General features: G+C 47.9%; 1 protein-coding gene across 1 annotated transcript in view; it reads right to left on the bottom strand.

Annotated features, from left to right (window-relative positions):
• SORCS3 (sortilin related VPS10 domain containing receptor 3) overlaps nt 1–22,486 on the bottom strand; it is a 616,865-nt gene that overhangs the window by 332,276 nt on the left and 262,103 nt on the right. The window contains 1 exon segment of the mRNA XM_007470447.1: nt 20,578–20,677. Coding sequence (XP_007470509.1) covers nt 20,578–20,677 — 100 coding nt within the window.

The raw sequence follows: 22,486 nt of genomic DNA, 5'->3' as shown, positions 1-22,486 counted from the left end.
CTCTCTTTTCCCCCAAAGGGGACATCACAGCTTTTTTGTTACTGTGTTTCAGAGCCTGAGCACGAAGAGAAAGAGGCTTGTACTTGGAAGCCAATGCTAAAATCATCTTTGCTTGTTTCTCCAAGGCCTAGACCAGTCCAGGGCACTTAGCCAGATTGTCCAAGTTTTGGTGCTCTGGTTGAAAAGAGAAAAGTCCAAATCCTTAAAGTCTTATTCAATAACAGTAAGAAGAGTTGTTGCTCTCTTAGCCTGATCAGCAGCATTCGGAGTGGCAGAAACTCAAACAGGGGTGCCTGTGAGTACCAACTGTGTGTGTGTATATATATATATATATATATATATATATATATAAATAGCCTGTGAATGAAGTCAGTAGCCTTGAGAACCCTCAGGAAAGTATGCACAGCGCAATCCAAAACAGAGGGAGTAGAGATGGCTTCGGAGGGAGCCATGGCTGAATGGACCAGAAGGACACTTGTCAAGGGCCAAGTGTAGTGAAGACCGTCACCAAATGAGGTTAAAGATGTTCCCACTCTTCCCTGGGTTGTGTAAAGCCCAGCGTTTTTACATGACTCACGGGGCAGAGAGCCAGAAAGAATAACTGGTATGAAATAGATCAATAAGTCTAGCAATTAAGGACTCCAGCTCCCAATTTCTTTTTTCATTTTTCAATAAAAACAAATTTAAGAATTTTAAATGTGGTCTGTCTTTTAATCTCCAAGTGTTGTGGAACTATGCTCGCATCTCTCTGCACTTTTTGGAACAGGGTCAGTGTGGCAACCGACCAGGAAATTAATTTTCTAAGTAGGTTTCGGTGAGGCTAGTCACTTCATAGAGCTTCAGAAACAGCTTGGCCTGCCTTGACCTCCCTCTTTCCCAGTGGTACTTCCACCCAGAGGACAGAAAATGTCCTCTAAACATCCAGCGTGTGGGCCCAATGGGACAGCCTTAAGGAAGTTCGGAAGAGTAGCGGCAGGAACGTGATATGGAGTTCAGACGGTTCACCTGCTTTCGGCACTTTCTTGGGTTATTTTCACTCAGTAATGGCTTATTAATTTCAGCTTAGTTGAAATGAATGTCAACCCAGTGCCACCCACTGTGTTAGGCACCAGGAAGCCTGGACAGATAATGCATGGTTCTGGCTCTGAGGGATTCAGTGTTTAGCAGGGGGAGACAGAGACGTGAATGGCTGAGCTGCAGGGAGATTTATACTAGGAGAGGAGATAAACGGAATGCTGTAAAAGCACCAGGGAGGGAGTGATCAATTCCACCACAAATGTCCCCCTCCCCTTCCTCGTCTCCCACCCCCCAGCAGAAGGTGCTAGGCTCTGGATTCTGGCAGGGGATGCTGGGGAAAGATTATAAGCTATCACAGCTAGAAGCCATTAGTCCCACTGCAATGACAGGAGAAGCCAGCAGAAGGCTGAACGCAGAAGGAGAGTCCAGGATGGGGCAGCCAAGCTCAGGTGCCATCTGGACCCGGAAAGCAGATCCGGGAAGCTGGGCTAAAACCTGAAGCAAAAGCCCTCTTGCTCAGTTAGCCCTCCACACGCCGTGCCCAGGGAAAGGCTGAGAAGCATCGACAGATGGCTGGGATCCAGCAACCCTGGAAATGCCTCCAACACCTGCACTACGGTCTCCCTCCAAGGCAGCAACGAGAATGCTGTGCTCTGAGAGCGTGCAAGACCTTGCACCAGGCGCTGTGATGGGTACAAGAATGGGAAAACTCTGTCCAGACCCTGAAAGATCTAACCGAATTTCTATAGGCAGAAACATTAAAAGATGGTACACAAAGTGAAAAACGCCAGTCAACGTGGGAGGAAATACTGGGTGAGTTGACAGGTAAAGGTCTCTAGCAGGAGATGACTCTGTACGGGGCCCTGAAGATGGTCCAAATTCAAGTAAGCAGAAAGAGAACAGGGAGAAGAATTCCAAGAAGACACTATGAGCCCAAGCACAGGAGCTGCCAGGACAGGCGAAAGGGAACGTGGAGTGTCTGAATCCTACAAGAGTAGCAGAGTACAAGTTAGATGGGGCAGGAGGAAACATCTGGTGCAGGTGAGGGGGTAGCTTTAATCCCATGAGTTTGGCCTGAGTCCTGAAGGCAATGGGCAGTCACTAGCAGATGGTTTTTTTTTCTTCTTTTGCGGTACGCGGGCCTCTCACTGTTGTGGCCTCTCCCGTTGCGGCGCACAGGCTCCAGACGCGCAGGCTCAGCAGCCATGGCTCACGGGGCCAGCCGCTCCACGGCATGTGGGATCTTCCCAGACCAGGGCACGAACCCGTGTCCCCTGCATCGGCAGGCGGACCCTCAACCACTGCGCCACCAGGGAAGCCCTGCTAGCAGATTTTGAGTGGGGTAGGGACTGCATAAAAGCAAATTATCTCACATAACACTTCTCCCTGAAAAACATCCCTCCCTGACCAATAAAGGCCACTCAATTGGAAGATGTCAAAGCACAGCCTAGTCTCAGATTATAAACTTACCTCCCAACTACTGAGAGCCATATCAGCTTGAGAAGGTTTGGTCTCTGCACCAAATTTATTTCCCAGTCAAAAATTTAAGGCACTAACAACAGTAGAGAAAGAGGCAAGCTGAGGTTCAATGGGTTCCCAAAGCACCAAAAGGAGGCCCTGGAGGTACAGAGAACACATTAAGCAGCAGCAAAATCAAAGGGTAAGACTGGAGTCCAAACTCTGCCCATCAGTCACCCTCCACCAGGTCAAGCGTCCACCACTTGGCTGGCTTCCATCCCCACTGGTGCTCAAATGTGAACTGGTCCTCACTGCTGTGCCTTGTAATTAAACGGAAGAGTACACACAAGCACTGCCAAAGGAGAGGGGTCAAACACGTGGGAAGCATCATTTGGAAGTGCCCAGTGGTGTGGCAAGGTGCGTGCAGCAGTGGGATTCTGCCGCCGCTTTGCTGAGTGACCTTCAATACACCCCCTGGAGGTGAGAAAGAAGAGATTCGCCCATTCCTATTGAAGCAGGCATGGGGACTGGGGCACCTGCCTGGAGCTTATCAGTGGAGGGCTGTCCACCCAAAACCCAAGCTTGACTTGGCTGGGATGAACTGGAGGAAAACATATCACAGGCACCATCTATATTCAGATAGTCAATGTTGCTTTGCCTCGTAGTAAGTGAAGGTGACATGAGCTTTCAGTCAAACAGAGAGAACTTAAACTGGCTTACAAAACACATATTCAGTGTTAGCAATCTCTTAGAATGGAACTTGAATTTTATAGTGAATGCCTGTAATAAATTTAATATTCAGCTTCCTGGCATTCAAATTAATACTCACTTTTTCTAGAATATGCTTAATTTCTAAAGCGAAATTCAGCTGCAACAGCGACGTGTAAACCACCGATCCACTTTGCAAACTCTAACTCATCTTTTAAGGCTTAGTCAAATGTGACCTCTGTTCCAAATCTTCCTACTAACCACTTATGGTCAACTTAATCACTCCCTCCTCTGTGTTACCAAAGCATTTGACACATACCTTTATTCTAATATGTTTCCCTGGTCAGAGACCAAGTCTTGTTCATCTTGATGACCCCTGTGCCTGGCACTGTGCTAACCACAGAGTAAATTTTTAATAAATGTTTTCTGAATTGATGTCGAACAGGGTTTATTTGCTCTCAATCCTAGGTTCAACAACAAGAATCGCAAACATACCGTATTGTGGAATTTACCTTTGTTTGCCAAGACTTATATGTGCTCTTAAGCATAAGCCTGTCTCCTAGGATCTAGACCTATAAATCCAACTGCCTAAAAGCCTTCATACCTGGATGTTGTCAAACTCAACATGCCCCTACCAAACTGATTATCTTTTGCCCCAAATCTGTTCTTTCTCTGTAGTTCATCTATGTCTTACAGACATCCCCAACCTCCACTCATTTACCCAGCCAGTCAACTGAAATCCCGAAAACCACCCCTAAATCTTTTGTATCCCGACATGCAAGCAAGCACTAAGTTGAGCTGATTCCCTCTATCCCTTCTCAAAGCCCACCCCTCCTCACCATCCTTCCACCACTGCAGGAGTCCATGTCCCCTCATCCCTTGCCCAGAGCATCATGTCAGCCACTAGTTTTCTGCTTGCTTTATTTCAGACATACAGTTCTATAACTTGGCTTTTGTTTTTTCTTATATGTGATGAACAGCTTTTAATATCAACAAACCTAATCTTCAATCACTACATAGTATTCCACCACACTAATGTATTTTAATTGACTAATAAACCTCTCATGGTTGGGCATTCATGTGACTTCTAATCTTTTAAATGATCATTTTAAAAATAATAATTTTTATAATAAGGCCAATGTCATACTGGACTCTGATGTCATTCTCACCATCCTTCACCCTGTTCCCTGAGTGACCTTTCTAAGAAAGGTGCAATATTCTGCTAAGAATATTCTGCTAAGAACAAAACAAACAAACAAACTCCATATTCTGCTAAGAACAAAACAAACAAACAAACAAACACTCAACACCCTAGCCCAGAACAGCAGACCCTTACTCATGTGGCCCTTTACCACCTCTCTTTCCTCCTCTGCCACCTCCTCACGTGTGCTCTCACCCCACGCCCTGCAAAGCTCTTGGGGCTTCCTGAACATACCTCACTCTCTCACATGTCTAAGCCTTCACGCATGTTATTTCCTCTGCCCAGAAAACCCTCCCCAACCCACCCCTGCCAAGAGTCCTCAGTAAACTCCTCCTGATGCACTGACTTGGCTTCAATATTAGGTTCACTGTGAGCCCTCCTGGCCCTGCCTGGTAGGATCAGCACCTCCTTCCTCTGTGACCCAGAGCATTTATCACCCTCCTGGACATGCCTCCATGAAAGCCAAAGTCCAGGACGCAAGACACACTGCAACATATTCGTTAGATAAATGAATTTATCTTTCCTCCAACTAGACCAGTGGCTCTTGATGCATTTAAAATGTGTCCAAGGTCAAAGAACTGATACTGTTGAGAAGGACAACGAGAAGCTCGGACAGGTAAGCTCGGAACCACGTGCCAAACCACAAACACGTACAGACTTCTCCCAGGGACGCTGGGCAGCTCGTGAAAGTTTCTGAGTAAGGAGTGCCATGATCAAAGTGGTGATTCCTAAAAAATCAATGACCCATTCTGACTGCTGTCATTTTTTGAGCGGATGGCTGGGGTAAGGGTCTGCTTCCCCTCCCTCCCTCGCTTCCAGAGGCTGATGGTCCAAGACCCCAAGTACCCGCCCCAAAACTTCAGGGTAAACTCAGCACGCATGAGTTCATATGCAAGCAGCTGGAGGACTAAAGAGAAAGCATCTTTATAGCTGCTCGACAGGAGAGGATGACTTGGAGTACTTTTAAGCATTTGCAGTTGTCTGAGGACCAGCCGCGGCAAGACAGGCTCTCCGGACAGCCACGTCACGAAGCTGTTAGTGCTGAGGAAATCTTCTCTGAGAGATACCTTTTTACAACCTTGCGTCTATGAGGCTGGTCTCCTCTGAGCTATCAAATGCTGGTGCTCTGTGATTTGGGATTGAGGCAGGGAGGCTGAGACCAGGAAGCCAGCACTTTATTATTCCAAGCCGACTTTCCAGAGCTAAGCTGCATGCTAAGATTCTGCTCTGACATCAACTCACTCCTCTCCAAAGGTCCAGAGCGGCGTCAGGAAACCTTCCATGCATATATCTGCTGTCACTATCCCCCCAGGGATGATTAAAGTTTGGAGGTTCAGGCCAGCGACCACTTTGGATAATTGCATCCTATCTCTCTGCTCCTCTTCCTCTGTGTCTGTCCTTCTTGTCTGGCCTGGCCTGACTGTTTTCATCAGTCAAGTGCCTCTCCTCTCACCATCCCCCAACAAGGGAAAGGTACCCTATGAAAACGGGCTGCCCATAACCTGACAGTCCCAGTCAGGAACCCCGCGCCCAGGCCCGCCATGCACCCCATGGCCTGGCCTCCTGCTATCTTCCCTTCTGGCTGGTCTTTCTGTTTGGGGCCTTTTCTCACCCTTTGGACTTTAGCACCTTCTTTCTTTCTCCAACTTGGACCTTTTCCCAGACTCTCCTCTGATTTTGCTGCCCTTGCCTGCTCTGGGTCCAAGATGGCCTTGGGGACCTTATCCGTGGCCATGTGCCCTTGGGCAGTTCCCCACCTGAGTCACCCTGGTCTGAAAGACTGACCTGGCCTCTTCTGGTCCCAGTGCCCTGGAGACTCTAGGTTTACTGGACGGACAACAAGAGCCTCAAAGCTCGCAGCTGTCAGTGTCCTTGGCCACCCGTCTGCCTAGGTCTGTCTGCACTGTGCAGCGTCTTTCTGGGCCACTTCACAGGAAGAGCGCTGGGCTTGAAGCCAGAAATCTGACGTCCAAAACCATAGTTCCGCCATCAAGTGGCCGGGCAACCTTGAGTAAGTGAGAGTCCCCCGCCTAGGGACTCAGTTTCTTCATCAGTTTAATGAGAGGCTTGAACCAGACGACCTTCAAGTCACCTACCAGAGCCACACCTCTCCAAACCAATCACTCGATGCCGGAGAGAGGGCCTGAGTGCCCAGGGCTGAGGGCCATTCGTACATGGGCAGCTTCAACGTGGGATCACTCCTTGTTTGTAGGCACCGGTTGTCCTGACATCGGGGCAATGATCAGAGTGATAGTAATGGTATTTACTAACCGGACACCCGGACTCAGTCACTGGCCAACCATTTGCAAGCATTTTTCATTTAATCCTCCTATCAGCCTATGAGATGGGTACTAGCATTATCCTGATTATACAGCCGAGGAAACGGAGGCTTAGAAATAGTTAATAATGTTCCCAAGCTACCAGCTGCTAAGAGGTAGAGCCAGGATTTGCACAAAGTGGCTTCTTGCCCAAGTGGAAAGAGACCCCTGGGGACCCGGCCAGCCCCACCCTTGGGGGCTCCAGAGTGGGAATGCCAGAGCCGAGGCTTGCTGCACACCCCAGAGAACTACTGAACGCTCAGGCATTTTCCACAGGCGACAAACCACCCCATCTTCCCTAGTCTACTGTCTGTCAAATATTGAAGGAAACTCGGCACCCCTGTGTTCCTCTGACTTCTCCTCTCCACAGTGGACATTTTCCACAACTTCTCAGCACAGGACCATGGCATTGTTGGACTGAAGGAAACACATCCCTCTGCATATCTACACTCCTTTTTTAGATATGTAAAGAGCAGTTTCCAGAAGGTCACCATGTCCATCTAAGCCGAGGGAGGCCAATATGACACCATACTAAAAGCTTATGTTTCCAATTTGGGCAACCTGGGTCTGAAGCCTGGCCTGGCATCTCCGTAGCTCGGAGAACTCTGTCTTTTTGCTTTGATGCATTCTCTCTCTTTTTCTCCCCCCGTGAGTGCCCGCAATCACTCTCACTCTCTCGTCTCCCTAATGTATTTACTTTATATATATGCATATTTTAAAGCCTTTATTGAATTTTTCACAATATGACTTCTGTTTTATGTTTTGGTTTTTTGGCCCCGAGGCATGTGGGATCCTAGCTCCCTGACCAGGGACGGAACCCGCACCCCCTGCGTTGGAAGGCCAAGTCTTATTAACCGCCAGGGAATTCCCTAACTTTATATATTTTTGTAAGGAAAGTGTTCATGTAAAACCATGAGCATGGCACACAGTAAGTGCTCAACAAACTTCTTTCTTTCTAACACCCGTGCTGGACTTAGAACCTGGTCCTGATGTCTCGTCTAAGGGTTGCTGTCATAACTACAGTCTCTGAGGTCTTGGGGAACCTGCTTCTCTCCCAGCTCTCAGCCCCACATGAAAGTCCCACTTAAATACCACCTCTGCCGGTGCAGGGTCCAAGCCTGAAGCGCCTGCATGCTTCCTGGGCCTGGCACTGAGCACCCACCCAACAGCAACGAGCTCCCCAGACGTGCGCTTTCAAGACAGATCATCTGTACACCACCAAGAGGGAGCAATGAATCCGGGTGTGCATCTGCACAGATGGAGGTGGCGTTTCGTGGGGTTACAATGCCGGAGGGCTCCCTGGGGCTCTGGAGCCAGGCAGACCCGGATGCGAAGCCCTGTTCCAGCAGCTCTACGTGCCTAATGGGGCTTGGGTGATAATGGGAGGAAACTGGCTCTGCACATACTACCCAGGGCTGGCAACCATCGCTTTTAATTTATTCTCCATTAAGTGAGATAGAAGCAATCAATGGATCGGTGAGAAGGCACACAAGGCAGGTGGCTGGATAGAGGGAGAAAAGGAAGGGATAGAGAGAGGACAATTCTTTTGTTGTTTTGGAAGTTGAACAGACTTTGCCTAATGCTGGTTTGAGGAAGGGGTAGATTCATTTTCCCAGGATGAAAAAGTTGGCTATTAGAAATGGGCTACCTGGGAACTGGGAGGCATTGCTGAGCAGAGGGGAAGCCAAAGAGAGGTACATGGAACTGGGGTCACACTGTTGAACCCCTACCCTGTGCACTCTATATACATTATGTTATTTCATTCTTAAATTTGCCTTTCTTAATCCCATTGTGAGCCCCACTTACAGATGAGAAAGCTAAGGCTTAGAGAAGGTAAACTGTACATCCAAGGTCACACAGCCAGGCACGGGGTGTGCTGTGAAGCCCTTCCCTCCACATCATCACTCCTCGCTGGGCACCACCGAGGAACCAGGAACAGCGGGAGACTTTCTAAGCTGAACATGACTATTCAGTATAGCTAGTCAAGTACTGAACCAATAAGGGAACTGTTGCCAAATGTGCATACATTATTGGATAAGTGAGAACTTTGTAGCATTAAAGATGCTATAACTTTATCAAACCTATAACAATTAATTTTGAAAATACATGGAGAACTTAGTAAATATCATGCACATGAGGTCAGGAATATAGATTCCCTCTCCAGAAAAAATAAGAAATGGAGGAAAAGAATAACTATAGTCATTTTTTTCAGATTTTTTCCCCCAAGGCTAGTAAATTAATAAATTTTATGTGAGAAGGTTTGCATGTCTGAGGAGATAAAATTAGAATACCAATATTTATTAAAAATATCCAAGTATACCAGTATCCTTTTCAGAGTATCATATGTTAAACATATGTAATAAATGCTGTAACATCCAAGATGACAGTATTTTTCCCATCTCTGGCAGCTGAGAGATATTCACATACATTTCTTGTACCTCCATCCTCTCTGGTTCATTTCTTTCCTCCGTTTGGTCATCATAAGACAGCCCGGCCATTGCTCAGGGTGAGACTCGGGCTGCGGAGGGACAGGGCTGTCTGTCTGCTCCTGTCCCCAGGGACCCTCCGCATGGGGCTGCCAGCACCAAGCTGGGCCCTCATTTATCACTGAGGTCAGCGTCTCACTCTGCATTGCTGGTTCTGACGCCAACATGCGGGGACCGGGACTTGCTTGCTCCAAACCCGCCCTCGAGCCATTTGGCTGCCCGAGGATCCCAGGATGCTCGCCCCTCATTACCCGGACATGCTCACCAGCAGAGCGTGTGCTGAGCGCTGATGTCTGTCATTCTGACCTTGGGCTGGTAACGCGGGGACCAGCTGGGGGCGAGGTGTGCGTGGCAGTAGCAATCTCTCTGCTTGGTTGAGCTCACCAAGGAAGAAACAAACAGTTGCTTCTTTCACTGGTGGTGGTGGTTTTTGTCACAAATATCTCTACTTCAGGGGCAGTGAGACCATTTGCTATATAACTGTGCGTCAGAATATTAGGAAGAACGTATCGCTCTGGCTTCCCAGGCTCTTTGCAAAAATTGCTCTTTTGCCTGTGATACTCAGAAAACACACCCAGAAGGTCTGGTGAGGGCAGGGCAGGGAGAAGAGACGGAACAGGATGCCTGATCCAGGCACCTCATTGGTCCACGGGGCTCTCGTCAGTCAGCCTTTCTCCTACGCAGCTCTCACGCTATCAGCCCCTAGCTCAGAAGCCTGCTATGGCTCCCCATGCCCTCCGCACTGAGTCGTTAACTCCATCCCTGAGCCTCGATGGGTCTACAATATATAGCCCCACCCATCTCTCTCTCGACTTGCTGCTGCTAAACGCAATATGCCTATTAAGACCTCCAAACCCTCATTCTCCTATTGAGATTGTCATTTCTATTCCCTCCTTCTCCAAATTGCAAGATTTCTTCCAAAGTCTGCCCGATTTTTGCCTCTATCTTTCACTGGCTCTGATTATGCCACAGGACAGCATCTTTCTTCAAGCTTGGTGCAGTATTAACTCTTGCAGTGATTACTAACGTTTGCATAATGCTCTTTGTTGAACATCTTCTAGACGCACACAGATGCGTGTGTGTGTGTGTGTGTGTGTGTGTGTGTGTGTATAAAACCCAAAACCAAGAAAAATAAAATTAAAAAGCATAGGTTAGGCAAACATAAATCATGAAGAAGTACATAAAGAGCTAATTCTTATTATTTCTCTTAAATGCCTGGATAATCTTACTGCAAATCATATCATTATTTTAAAAAAATATGATATACTCAATGCAAACCCCAAAGGGCGCTTTGGAGAGAAGCCAGGCTATAGGTTTACATTCTTCCCATTTTCCAATAAAATGCAAAAGAAAAAACACTAGTGATCATTTTAATGAGCCTTTAAATAAATTCTTGGCTAGAGCACACTGCAGCAATTTATACAGGGGACCACAGGCATATATTTGCCGAGAAAGGGACTTTGTGACTGAAGAGTGAATTTCCAAGAATTACTATGGATTCCTTTCCTTTAAGTGATTAGTTCGAATTGAACCTCACTTCATATCCACTCCATCACTGGGTCACACTTGCAAAGGCCAATGGAAACTTGTAAACCAGCGTCTGCCCCTTCATTGATCCACCTCTCTTCCGACTTCTCGACCTTCCTTTGTTCTGATTTCTCAGGCCCTGAAGAAGTCGGATACTTTCACTTTCGGGGGGTTTCCTTTCTGGTTCTTTTTCTGAACATACCAAGAAGAAAAAGGTTTGAACTTGGAATCAGTAAATGAAGACGGTTTGGTCCAAGCTCTGTTCTTTCCGTTTTTTTTCACTCCTTCCTCTCACACATTTCCCCCTAAACTCAAACTTCCGAAAGACTGCTCTAGCCTCTCGGTAACTGTTAATTTATGAGGCAAGAAAAACGAGGTGGTTGTGAATTAACAAGAGTGGGACCATTTCTCTCCATCAGCAGAATAATCAATCTCTCTCAGGCAGTCAGCAGGTTTGGTTTTAAAAGAAAGGGAAGACGACTGGAAAAATGCAGGTGGCAGCATGCCTCCTCGACAGGGCAGGATGTGAGACTCTTAAAAACCCAGGGTTCTGGGGTCTACATCCTCCTCAAGGAAGCTAAGAAGCAGGGAGCCCAGCAGGGGAGGCCCAGCAGCCCTGTGGATGGCCTGCAGGGTCCCTGGATTCTAGGGTGTGGTCCTGAGGGCAGCTCCATATGAGGGGTCCCTTTCTGTGGCTGGTTTCCTGCAAAAAAATATGACGTTTCTCATTTTATCCTAATTATGGTCCCAGAAAGAGGGGATAGGTAAACGGTCTTTTATCCCCACTTTACAGCTTGAGAAACAGAGGCTCAGACAAGTCAAATGACTTTTCCAAAGCCCAACAGCTAATGAAGAGAAAGGTCTAAACCAGAAATCCTGATTCCTTCCCTGACACTCTGCCCCACGGGACCTAGTCTCACTTCTTTGATAGCCGTTTGCGCCTTGGGCACGCTACGCAACCATTCTGTGCTTCCAATGTGCTCAAGGCAGTTTGGATTCCAGACCCTTGATTTCTCATCCAGGTTTATCTGAAATGGGATTCCAGCTGCAATACTGCTCAGGCCTTGAGACCAGAGAGATGAGAAGCTATGGATGTTTGTATGAAGCCTACAGCTTATAACACACACTCACTGAGATGGGCAGGGAGTACATATTCCCAACTGTTCCCAACCTGCACCCACCCCGGTCCCCAGTCCGGGTTCTCCACCAGATCTGTGTGCTCCAGCTGTCAACAGCCCATGGGCTGAACAGAGAACACTGTACTAGGAGTCGGCAGACCCAGTTCCAGCACTGGCTCTGCTGCAAATGACTTCATGACCTCGGGCAAGCCCACAGGTGGTCTCTTCTGTTAAATGAGGGCCTGCCTAGACAGTCTCTGAGGGCCCTTTTATCCCCAACACCTGGTGAGTCTAAGAATTAAATATGAGTGAAAGTGAGTTCCGTGAGCACGTTAGACCAAGGTAAGTGACCATCAGCAACGAAATTTGAGCAGGTCGAACGGACCTCTCAGTGCCAAACCTTCATGGACTAATGATAGCACCAACATCATAGAGTTGCTGGGGAAGTATTCAATGAGTTAATTCACATAAAGCATTTAGAATAATTTTTGGCACATAGTAAAAATTCTCAACAACTGCTAGCTGCTGTCCCTCCCCCTCCACACCATTATTATTGTCATTCCTTTTTTTTTTTTTTTTTTTTTTTTTTGCGGTATGTGGGCCTCTCACTGCTGTGGCCTCTCCCGCTGAGGAGCACAGGCTCCGGACGCGCAGGCTCAGCGGCCATGGCTCACGGGTCTAGCCGCTCCGTGACATGTGGGATCTTCCCGGACCGGGGCATGAACGCGTGTCCCCTGCATCGGCAGGCGGACTCTCAACCACTGCGCCACCAGGGAAGCCCTACTGTCATTCTTATTATTTTCATAAGCACTTGTTACCTTGGAAACAGAAATGAATATTAGCGCTAAGAGGGATTTCTCTTACTTGCTCTTTAAATATAGCTTATTGTGCACATTTTCTGAAGGAAGAAAGCAGGGCCCACAGAGATGAGGTGCCTGGTTGAGGCTGTAGGAAGTAGGTGGCCATGAAGGAAGAAGTGTGATGCAGCAGAGCTGGTCCCTTGCCTGCTATTGTGATACTTGGTGTCCTCACCCCCGGGTTGCCAGAACAGATGCAGATAGCATCTCTAGCTCCCTTTCCTGCAGGAGGAGGGCTGTGCACACCTGGGTGAGCACAGTGATGCTCTTGGGAAGTTGCATCAGCTCATGCTGATGGAACCCCTCAATTGTGCCATGGAGGATGCTGCAGTTCTGAGTTCCACCAGCAGAGACAGCAGCTTTCAGGGAACCACCCACCTTCTGAACAAGGAACTGGGACTTCAGAAGAGCGGGCCTGAATGGGAGGACTTATCTGGCCAATGTGTGGCCATAAAACCAGGAGCTTTGGGGACCGCCCCTTCCAAGGACTAGCCAACTGGCTATCCATTGAGCCCAAAGTCCACAGTTGTGCACATATCACCACGTGCCTCTGAGAGGCGCAGTCCAAATGGTGGTCATCCAGACCATCTAGGCTGGAAGGAGCCTCAAAAAGTATAGGAATTACCCTTGCCACTGTACAAACAGGGAAATGGAGGCTCTGCAAGGGAGATGTCTTACTCCAGAACACCCCGTCACCCAGGGGCAGAAAACCAGGACCAGAAAGAAGACGTCTGCCACCTTCTCCTACTCTAATGGTCTTACTCTGAACTGACACAAAAGGTCCTTCTGAATTGCAGAAGCTTCTATGCGATTCCTCTGAGTCAAAGGGAGGTCTTTGCGAGCCATGCTCAGCTTAATTTATCTCACTCGGATCATAAAAGCATCACCGCAGGTGGTACGCGGGCCTCTCACTGCTGTGGCCTCTCCCGTTGCGGAGCACAGGCTCCGGACGTGCAGGCTCAGCGGCCATGGCTCACGGGCCCAGCCCTCCGCGGCACGTGGGATCTTCCCGGACCGGGGCATGAACGCGTGTCCCCTGCATCGGCAGGCGGACTCTCAACCACTGCGCCACCAGGGAAGCCCTACTGTCATTCTTATTATTTTCATAAGCACTTGTTACCTTGGAAACAGAAATGAATATTAGCGCTAAGAGGGATTTCTCTTACTTGCTCTTTAAATATAGCTTATTGTGCACATTTTCTGAAGGAAGAAAGCAGGGCCCACAGAGATGAGGTGCCTGGTTGAGGCTGTAGGAAGTAGGTGGCCATGAAGGAAGAAGTGTGATGCAGCAGAGCTGGTCCCTTGCCTGCTATTGTGATACTTGGTGTCCTCACCCCCGGGTTGCCAGAACAGATGCAGATAGCATCTCTAGCTCCCTTTCCTGCAGGAGGAGGGCTGTGCACACCTGGGTGAGCACAGTGATGCTCTTGGGAAGTTGCATCAGCTCATGCTGATGGAACCCCTCAATTGTGCCATGGAGGATGCTGCAGTTCTGAGTTCCACCAGCAGAGACAGCAGCTTTCAGGGAACCACCCACCTTCTGAACAAGGAACTGGGACTTCAGAAGAGCGGGCCTGAATGGGAGGACTTATCTGGCCAATGTGTGGCCATAAAACCAGGAGCTTTGGGGACCGCCCCTTCCAAGGACTAGCCAACTGGCTATCCATTGAGCCCAAAGTCCACAGTTGTGCACATATCACCACGTGCCTCTGAGAGGCGCAGTCCAAATGGTGGTCATCCAGACCATCTAGGCTGGAAGGAGCCTCAAAAAGTATAGGAATTACCCTTGCCACTGTACAAACAGGGAAATGGAGGCTCTGCAAGGGAGATGTCTTACTCCAGAACACCCCGTCACCCAGGGGCAGAAAACCAGGACCAGAAAGAAGACGTCTGCCACCTTCTCCTACTCTAATGGTCTTACTCTGAACTGACACAAAAGGTCCTTCTGAATTGCAGAAGCTTCTATGCGATTCCTCTGAGTCAAAGGGAGGTCTTTGCGAGCCATGCTCAGCTTAATTTATCTCACTCGGATCATAAAAGCATCACCGCAGGCCCCCAGCAAGAGCAGCTTCTAAGTGTTATTCTTGTTCTGTTGCCCCGGAGACCACATTGCAAATACCAACTCTTCACCTGGAGACTGACTTACTACTCAGGTCATGGCACATGACACCAACTGGGTACAAGGATTAAAGTAGATTTGGGACAGCCTGCCAGGCCCCACACCCTGAACTCCACACCCTAGCCCGTCTAACACATTTTGAAATACAGAAGTTTCATGTGAAAATACGCAGAGAAAAACCTGTTAAGAAAATCAGGAACTGATGACAATGATGGTGCGGCTGTAATGAGCCCTTGTTCTCGCAGGGCGACAGTCATCTATCTGGAGCTTAGATTACAGAGCGGCTGCTGCAGTCCCCACCTGGCCAACATCTCTCATGGACATTACCTGCCTGGCCCTTGTCTGCATTTGCGATTGAGTCCCTAGGTCTATGCATGCAGTTGTTTTCTGTGTGCATCTCGTCTGCCCAAGTAGACTGCACATTTCTGAAAGCCGGAAGCTCCCATCCAAAATACTTTGCTCAGAGCTAGACACTTAACAGATAGTTTAATAGCCTAAAATTATCTTTCCACATTCTTTTTTTGCTTTGCTTTAGTGTAAGAGATTTTAGTATCTGTGAATTGAAAGTGTACTGCCTTAGAGCTGACTTTCCCTGACCCCTCCAACGATCTCAGGAGACATGGCCAAGGAAAGCAGGGGTCCAAGATTTTAAGAGTCTGTGTTTTGTTTTGCTTAGACGTTTTCCATTGTGTCAAAGATTGCTCAGGGTTATGCTGCTCTATTGAGAGGCTGACACGGGAATAACCAACACCTGACCACACACACAGTGCCTCTTAACAGCTTGACAAAGGCAGCCTGCTCATCGGAGAAATCTGACTGGTAATTCCCACTGTATTTCTGCAGGGTAGCCTGGAAGTAACTATCTTTCTCCCTGGTAAATCATTTAGGAAAGGAGGGTCTAACACTCTTCCCCTCCTCCAAAAAACTGCTAATCCTCTAACAGTAATGGGCAGAAAACCCCAGGCAACAGAGTTACGACTAATAGAGAGATGAATGCACTCACCTGGTCTTTTTACCTGTGGCAGGGGCAGCCGAGCTGAGGCAAGTCAGAGTAGAGAGCATGCCCTGTGTGGTCAGACAGAGGTGGATGGACCACCTCAGGCAGAGGTGGTCAGACAGAGGTGGTCTAGCTACTTTAGAGAAAGCAAATGGCTCATCTGCCTGAGCCTCAATTTCTTCACCTGCCAAATGGGAATAAAACTACCAGGCTCAGGGGATTAAGAGTGAAACTTAGAGTATAGAAGTGAACTCAGCCTAGTGTCCATAACTTATTAGGAGCTCAATTTTAAAAAGTCTTTATCCTCTTCTGACGTCAGCCCTTATGGTCCTCCCGCCCTCCTCCATCCCCACACAGGCACACACACCTCTACCCTGCAGTAGTTTGATCACATTCCCTGGCAGTCAGGACTTTTGTCTGCTCTCTGTCATTTCCAAAACACTGTTTCCAAATCTGCAGGTGTCAGCTGTTTTCGAGCCAGAGCAATTAGGCTATAACAGGCCTGCATTTCTCTATCCACTCAAAGATTTGCTCTTAAACAGATACCTGTGTCTAAGCTAAGCCCCTCCCTTGTTGAGGCACAAAGACTTCAGCCTGTTTGTACAAAGCACAGTGCTGGTAAATGCAGGCTTGACCTCGGCACATGCCATTCTGCATGGGCCTAGGGACAGAGTCAGCTGACAGTCATGAGTTCTAGGAACCCAGGGACGTTTATCTCCTGCAAAGGGAAGGGGAGGCTGTGAGCAGAGCCCTCCTCCAGAGGCGAGCCTCACATCCACACGGGGAACTAATGCAGTGCGCTTCGTGTTCAAAGTGCCACACGCACACATCACCCAGGCAATGGGCTAACTGGCCAGTGGCCAGAGAAAAGCAAACAGCAAGGGATGCAGAATCACATCAAATACAAGTGGGGCAGGTCAACGCCATTAAAATAACGCTGATGACCCATACCACAGGATGGTCTAGAACACTTCAACTCAAGCAGCACCCAGCATTTCATATCAATACTCTCTTTTGGAAAAAAAACTAGTAGACACCACTAATCTAAATCTCAACTTCCTTGAGGGAGTCCAGCATTGCCAGATGTATCCTAATTTGTCCCCCAAATAGACCTCTTGGAAAGATTGTTACAGACTCACCATTTATAAGTAAAACAAGCTTGGTGTGAGGCTATTTCCTTATCTTGCCTGTCTTCTAAAGTGCCTGGGAGGACTGGCAATCATATAGATAAAGCTTCTGAAAGGAATCTGAGCATAGTTAATGCTAACTAAGGTTATTACTAGTAGGAGACTGTACACATGTTACAACCTAATAGCTTATTAGCTATCTACATTTGGAGGTTTTATGTTGTCAAAAAAGTGTTAAGACATCAACAATTAGCTCTGGGAACAACTATATAAATACAAGCACACTCTACTGTTTTGCTAGGGGTGACAGAACTCTGATGTACTCACAGCCTCCAAGGAAAGCAGTAGCCATCTGTTACATAAGTAACTCATTAGGTGAAAAGCAAGTGTTTCGACAAGATTAACTAAAAAATCTGCTGGAGATTACTTCCATTAGCTGGTTGATGAACATGGGCAGCTACCGATAATTTGAATGCTTTGAGAATCAAAAGAATCCTGCTTAATTCAAGCTCGGATGAGAATCCAGGTGACCAAAGGTTTAAACTCCAAGACATGTAAGCAGGACACTTAAAAAAAAAAAAAAAGTTTCATTGCAAGGTCATAATGACCCAGAGCACCAGACGAATAAAGAAACAAGAGTATTTTCATTTCCGTCTAACTGTCAATTTGCCTGAGCGGCTTGAGAAGCATAGTCTAGTGAACTTGAATATTCTAGTTAAGAGAAAGTCACCAGGTAGAATATTTGTGCATCACGAGCACCCCAAGGCTCAGAATACAATCAAAGACACCTGACACCAAAATGAAACAGAATCTAATTTCATCTCTCCTTGGACGATTCGGTAAGTCCTTCAGGAGCACACAGTCTCCTTATGAAATTAATGTCTATTGGTATTTCCAAAATAAATAAATAAACAAATCCATGGCATTAGTCTATCTTTTGTCTGTCCCCTCTCTGAGTGAAGAAAATGTCTGCACTTTTAACTTCGTGGGCGGCAGTGCCTCTTAAGGTGGGATTTAACTGTGTTTTGGTGGTGTTTCTCTGAAAAGACATGCAAAACAGCCTAACTTTTGTCAACTGGGCAATAATTCCTGTAAGGAAGCGCTCCAGAGAGCCCATGGTCTGAACATCACCTCTGGGAAGGGGAAATGGAGGTGCACTTCTGCACCAGTGGGCTCCAAATCCCAGCTTTATGATCCTTCTAATCCTGAGTATCTGCCTTATCCTGCCCTTTGTCTCCCACACTACTGAGCACCTCTAGCTCATACTAAGAAGAGATAAAACAGTCAGGAGCGGAGAAAAATGGAAAAAAGACAAAGAGATGTTATGAGTAGGAGTCCAATGGGAAACATACATGACAGATGACTTCCAGAATGGATGCAAACAGGTGTGACCCTTCATGTGCCCCTTGGGAAAATCCTCATGAAGACAGCTGATCTATCATCTACATGAAGATGTGATTAATTCTGCTGTGGTCCAGACACAGTTCAGAGATCAGTGCTAAAGGACATCTGCCATGTGTCAAATACCCCCTTCTTGCTTCTCCCAGAGTGCAGACACCCCCTATGATTCCACCTGACCCCAAGTCACTGGGAGTTAAAAACCAACTTTAAGCTGGGAGTTAAAAACCAACTGCCCATCCTGCCACTGACCAGCTGAGTGACATGGGTGGGACATCTGTCCTCTGCGGGCTTCAGCTTCCTTCCTAATGAAGGGAGAAGGCAGAGGAAGAGTGGAGACAGATCATGGCTGACTTGATTCAGTCGAGTTTTATTATGTGTCCATCATGGACATGGCTTCAATTCAAGGCCATGAAGCAACTGCCTCAACCTCCCCGGTCAGGACTAGACCATGAGTTTTGAAGCACGGGGATGTGACTATACGGGAGGTAAAGGAGCAGAGCCTGGGCTGAAGCCAAGAAACCTACACTGAGCATCAGGAGTCCTGAGCTCTAACCGGCTCCATTCCATACCTGGCTTCGGAGCCTTTTCTGGCTTCAGTCTCCTCATCTGGGAATTGAGACTACCGGTATAGATGAAAGATTCTCAACCAAGACTCCGTGGACATCTTGGGTCCAGAGGGGGGATTCAAGGTGTTCCTAAACACCTAAAAATTGTTTGCAAAATTTTATGTTTTGGGGGCATGTGTCCAGAGGGGAGACCTAGAGCTTTAATCACATTGGCAGAAGACTGCAGTTCAAAAACTACAAATAACTGCTTGTATAGATGAAATCTATGATCCCTTCCAGCTCTAACATTCAGTAATTCAAATAACAATATTGAAAAATGGGAAAATGACAACCCTTTGGGACAAAGAAAAGAGAAACTACTCAGCTAAAACCAGGAACAGGCACCTAGACGGCCATCCTGATTATCAGAGTTTTGGTACCTGGCTGGTGGGCACAGTCCCATGTGTGGGAACCCCTGCAGCTGCTGGATCTTTGAGCATCAGTCGCCAATATACTAAACCAGGAGTCACCAATTCTGCTTCCTCCCTTGCGGGGAATAGTTAGGTGGGAGTGAGGAGAAGGGGTGGCTGTGAGTTACGATGCTAAGGGTTTGAGTCCAAGTTGCTCTGCTTTGAGTAGCACCAACAGTTATTCTAAGCCACAGCTTGGGCCCCACCAGGTTGGACTTAGAGATCAGGGACAGCTGCACAATGGGTTGAAGATCACCCCTGTACCTACCTTCCTAAAGAAAGCGTTTGCAAAACCACTGGGGAATGCAAGATGACATGGGGAGAGTTGCGGAATGCCATTTTCAGCCCTTTAGAAACCTTGAAATGGCCTTTGATATTCGTGGTGTGTTTACTGAGGCCAGGTCTGCCTAAGTTTCTAAACAGGAGTGGCTTCCTAGCTGGGGAAAGATCATCTCTCCCTAAAGCCAATATATTAAACAGCATTTATTTTCTAAAACCATCCATCGTCCCAGGCCCCCTCCTCCCAGGAGGTCTCCGTGACCAAAGTCTGACCTTATATGATTTCACCCATGTCCTGGCTGTTAAGTGAAGAGGAAAGACAGAAAAGAAGAGGCCAGCAGGGCCAGTGTGCTCCCCTGGGCCTCAGAAGGAGCTCTGAAGCAAGTGGAAGAATCCAGGGGCTGCCTGTCCTTCCCTTGGAGGAAACCGACTCCCTCCTTACAAGGAGCTCTCTGAAAACAGAGCAGCAAAAAGGACGCTATAGGAGGACTCAGCTCTGGAGTCAAGCAGACCCATTTTCAAATCCCAGATCTGTTGCTCACCATGTTATCTGTTACTATCTGGCATTAGGCTAGAAAGTTACTTAATCTCTCTGAGCTTCAGTTCCTTCATCTGTACAATGGGGACAGTAGTCATCTCTACCCCAGAGATTCATTGTGAGGATAAATGAGATAAGGTATGTAAAGCAAACACTGCCATCCTTGGCAGAGAGGAACCCCTTACGTAGTTATATAGTTTTATTATTGTTATTGTTGTTGTTATTATTATTATTGCTACTACTATCTCAAGGCAGTTGTTAGAATTACAATGTCTGTGGTGTTCTTGGCATATAAAATAGGCATTCTATAAGTGACTCCACGGCTGCTGGTTTTTTTCCTTAACTCCTAGGCCTTGGCAGCCCTGCCACTCCGCAGTGAATGCCCAGGACCCATTGACCACCCCCTCTCACCTTCCTTTTGTTGGTGGGATTGACGTAGAGGTAACTGAGGACAGTCTTCAAGCCCACTTTGTCATTGAGCTTTTCATAGGTGGTGCCGTAATCTGTTGATCTGCAGGTAGGAGAGAAAGAAAGAAAGGGAGAGATTGTTTTACCAAATGGGGGACTGTGTTTCAAGGGGAGCCCAGCTCTCCCCCGACCTGCATCTTTGTTCCCAAATCACACAAGTGCTTAAAGGTGTTTTTCAGAGATACAAGGCCCCATTAATTTTAGAAGAGCAATTAGACTGATGCAGCTGCCTACTACCTAAGCTCGCTGCCCTTTGCTCCCGTCCTTTCTTAGAGACCTACTTTCCTGCCCTCTGGGTGGCTGCGAGTGACAGGAGCTGCCGGGGAGCCAGGCCACCTGCCACAATCAGCCCTCTGTCCCCGCGGGGCATTGCAGGGACCTTCTCCTGAGGTCACTGGGTACAACCAACTTCACGCCCCTCCACTGAGCCTGAAGCCAAGGGCCCCTCAGAAGGGCAGGAAGCACCGTATCCAGGAGCTGTGGGGTCCAACGGCCAAATCTGGCCGCACCCGGCAGAGTCTGAGGCTTTACATGGGAGCGATGGTGTGTCAGGGGGAAGAGCCAGTGACACTGAACTGCTGCCGATAGCTCTTCATTCCAACGATCCTGCTGGCCCTCCTTTGGGCCTAATTTCCAGGGCTCTGACCTTGTACCAAGACCACAAGTCAGGGCTCAGAGAACAAAGGCGGGCCAACCAAGCCACAGGCTCCTTCCTCTGCATCCCGCCTTTCCACAGAGCAGGAGGGAGAGCGAGTACCCGACAATGGATTCAAGTAGCCGAAACCCCTGCTGCTCCCACTTTGCTTCCCCACTCCCATCCCAGACACCTCCCTCCCTTTTCAGACCACCAGCAGCTTCAGGTTCTCACCCTCTTCCTGCCATCGCCTCCCTTGGCTAGACTCAGGAAACCTCCCCCACTGGAGCTTTAGAAGGCCACAGAGGCCCATTCATTCTCTCTACGGTGAAGTGACCTCATGGGTGCCTGCATTCCGACGCCGGCCCTGTGTCCCCCTAGTAACTACCTGCCCCTATCTTTCCTTGGTCCTTTACCCACCTTCTAACTCTAATCTGCTTCTGCCTTGGCCCACAGATTAGCTTTATAAGTCTAGCGGCCAAGCTCTGTGATGACCTTTAAGAACTGTCTCCACCCCCATCCAACCTGGCGAATTCCCAGGCCCGGCTTAAATACCCACCCTTACCTCTGGTTAAGGCTTCACTGGCCCTCTCCCTGGTTGCCACTCATTTCTCCTCTGCACCAGAACAAAGTTCCCCATCTGTTGTACACCCAAGGCACACACTGTACATGCCCCTTTCATTTCCCCATATTGTCATGATTAGTTTCCTTATGTTCTGTTTCTCCAACCACAGTGTAAGCTCCTCAAGGACACGGAACGTCAGAGAACGCTATGGGGAGAGGAAAGAACATGAACTTGGGGCACAGCAAAATCTCTGGTTAATTCCTAGATGGGCAGCTCCCTGGTCACATGACCACGTGCAGGTTACTTCACCTGCTGGAGCCTCAAATTTCTTATTTGGAAAAATGGGGATAATTTAATCTCACAAGGCATTTCTGAGGATGCAAAAATACAACACATGGGAAACCTCCTAACAGGATGTAGGCATTCTAAAGTGTCAAAAAATAAATGAAAATACAAAGGACGTTCACTTCTCCTTTCCCCAAACCGTACAGAACCAGGTCTTATACATCATGTGCGCTTGGCCCGTTTATTGAAAAAAAAAAAAAATCAATATTTCTAATCCCTCCCTAGGCTACAGGCCCCACACGGTCATCGGTTATGCTAACTTTAATACTCAGCACCTCCCCCCGCCCCCCCACGCAAACTGACTTCTT

Source organism: Lipotes vexillifer, unplaced genomic scaffold (genome assembly GCF_000442215.2).
Source record: "Lipotes vexillifer unplaced genomic scaffold, Lipotes_vexillifer_v1.1 scaffold916, whole genome shotgun sequence".
Classification (NCBI taxonomy): Eukaryota; Metazoa; Chordata; class Mammalia; order Artiodactyla; family Lipotidae; genus Lipotes; species Lipotes vexillifer.
The sequence above is the reverse complement of the archived record's forward strand: the minus strand, read 5'-3'. Positions and strand labels throughout refer to the sequence as shown.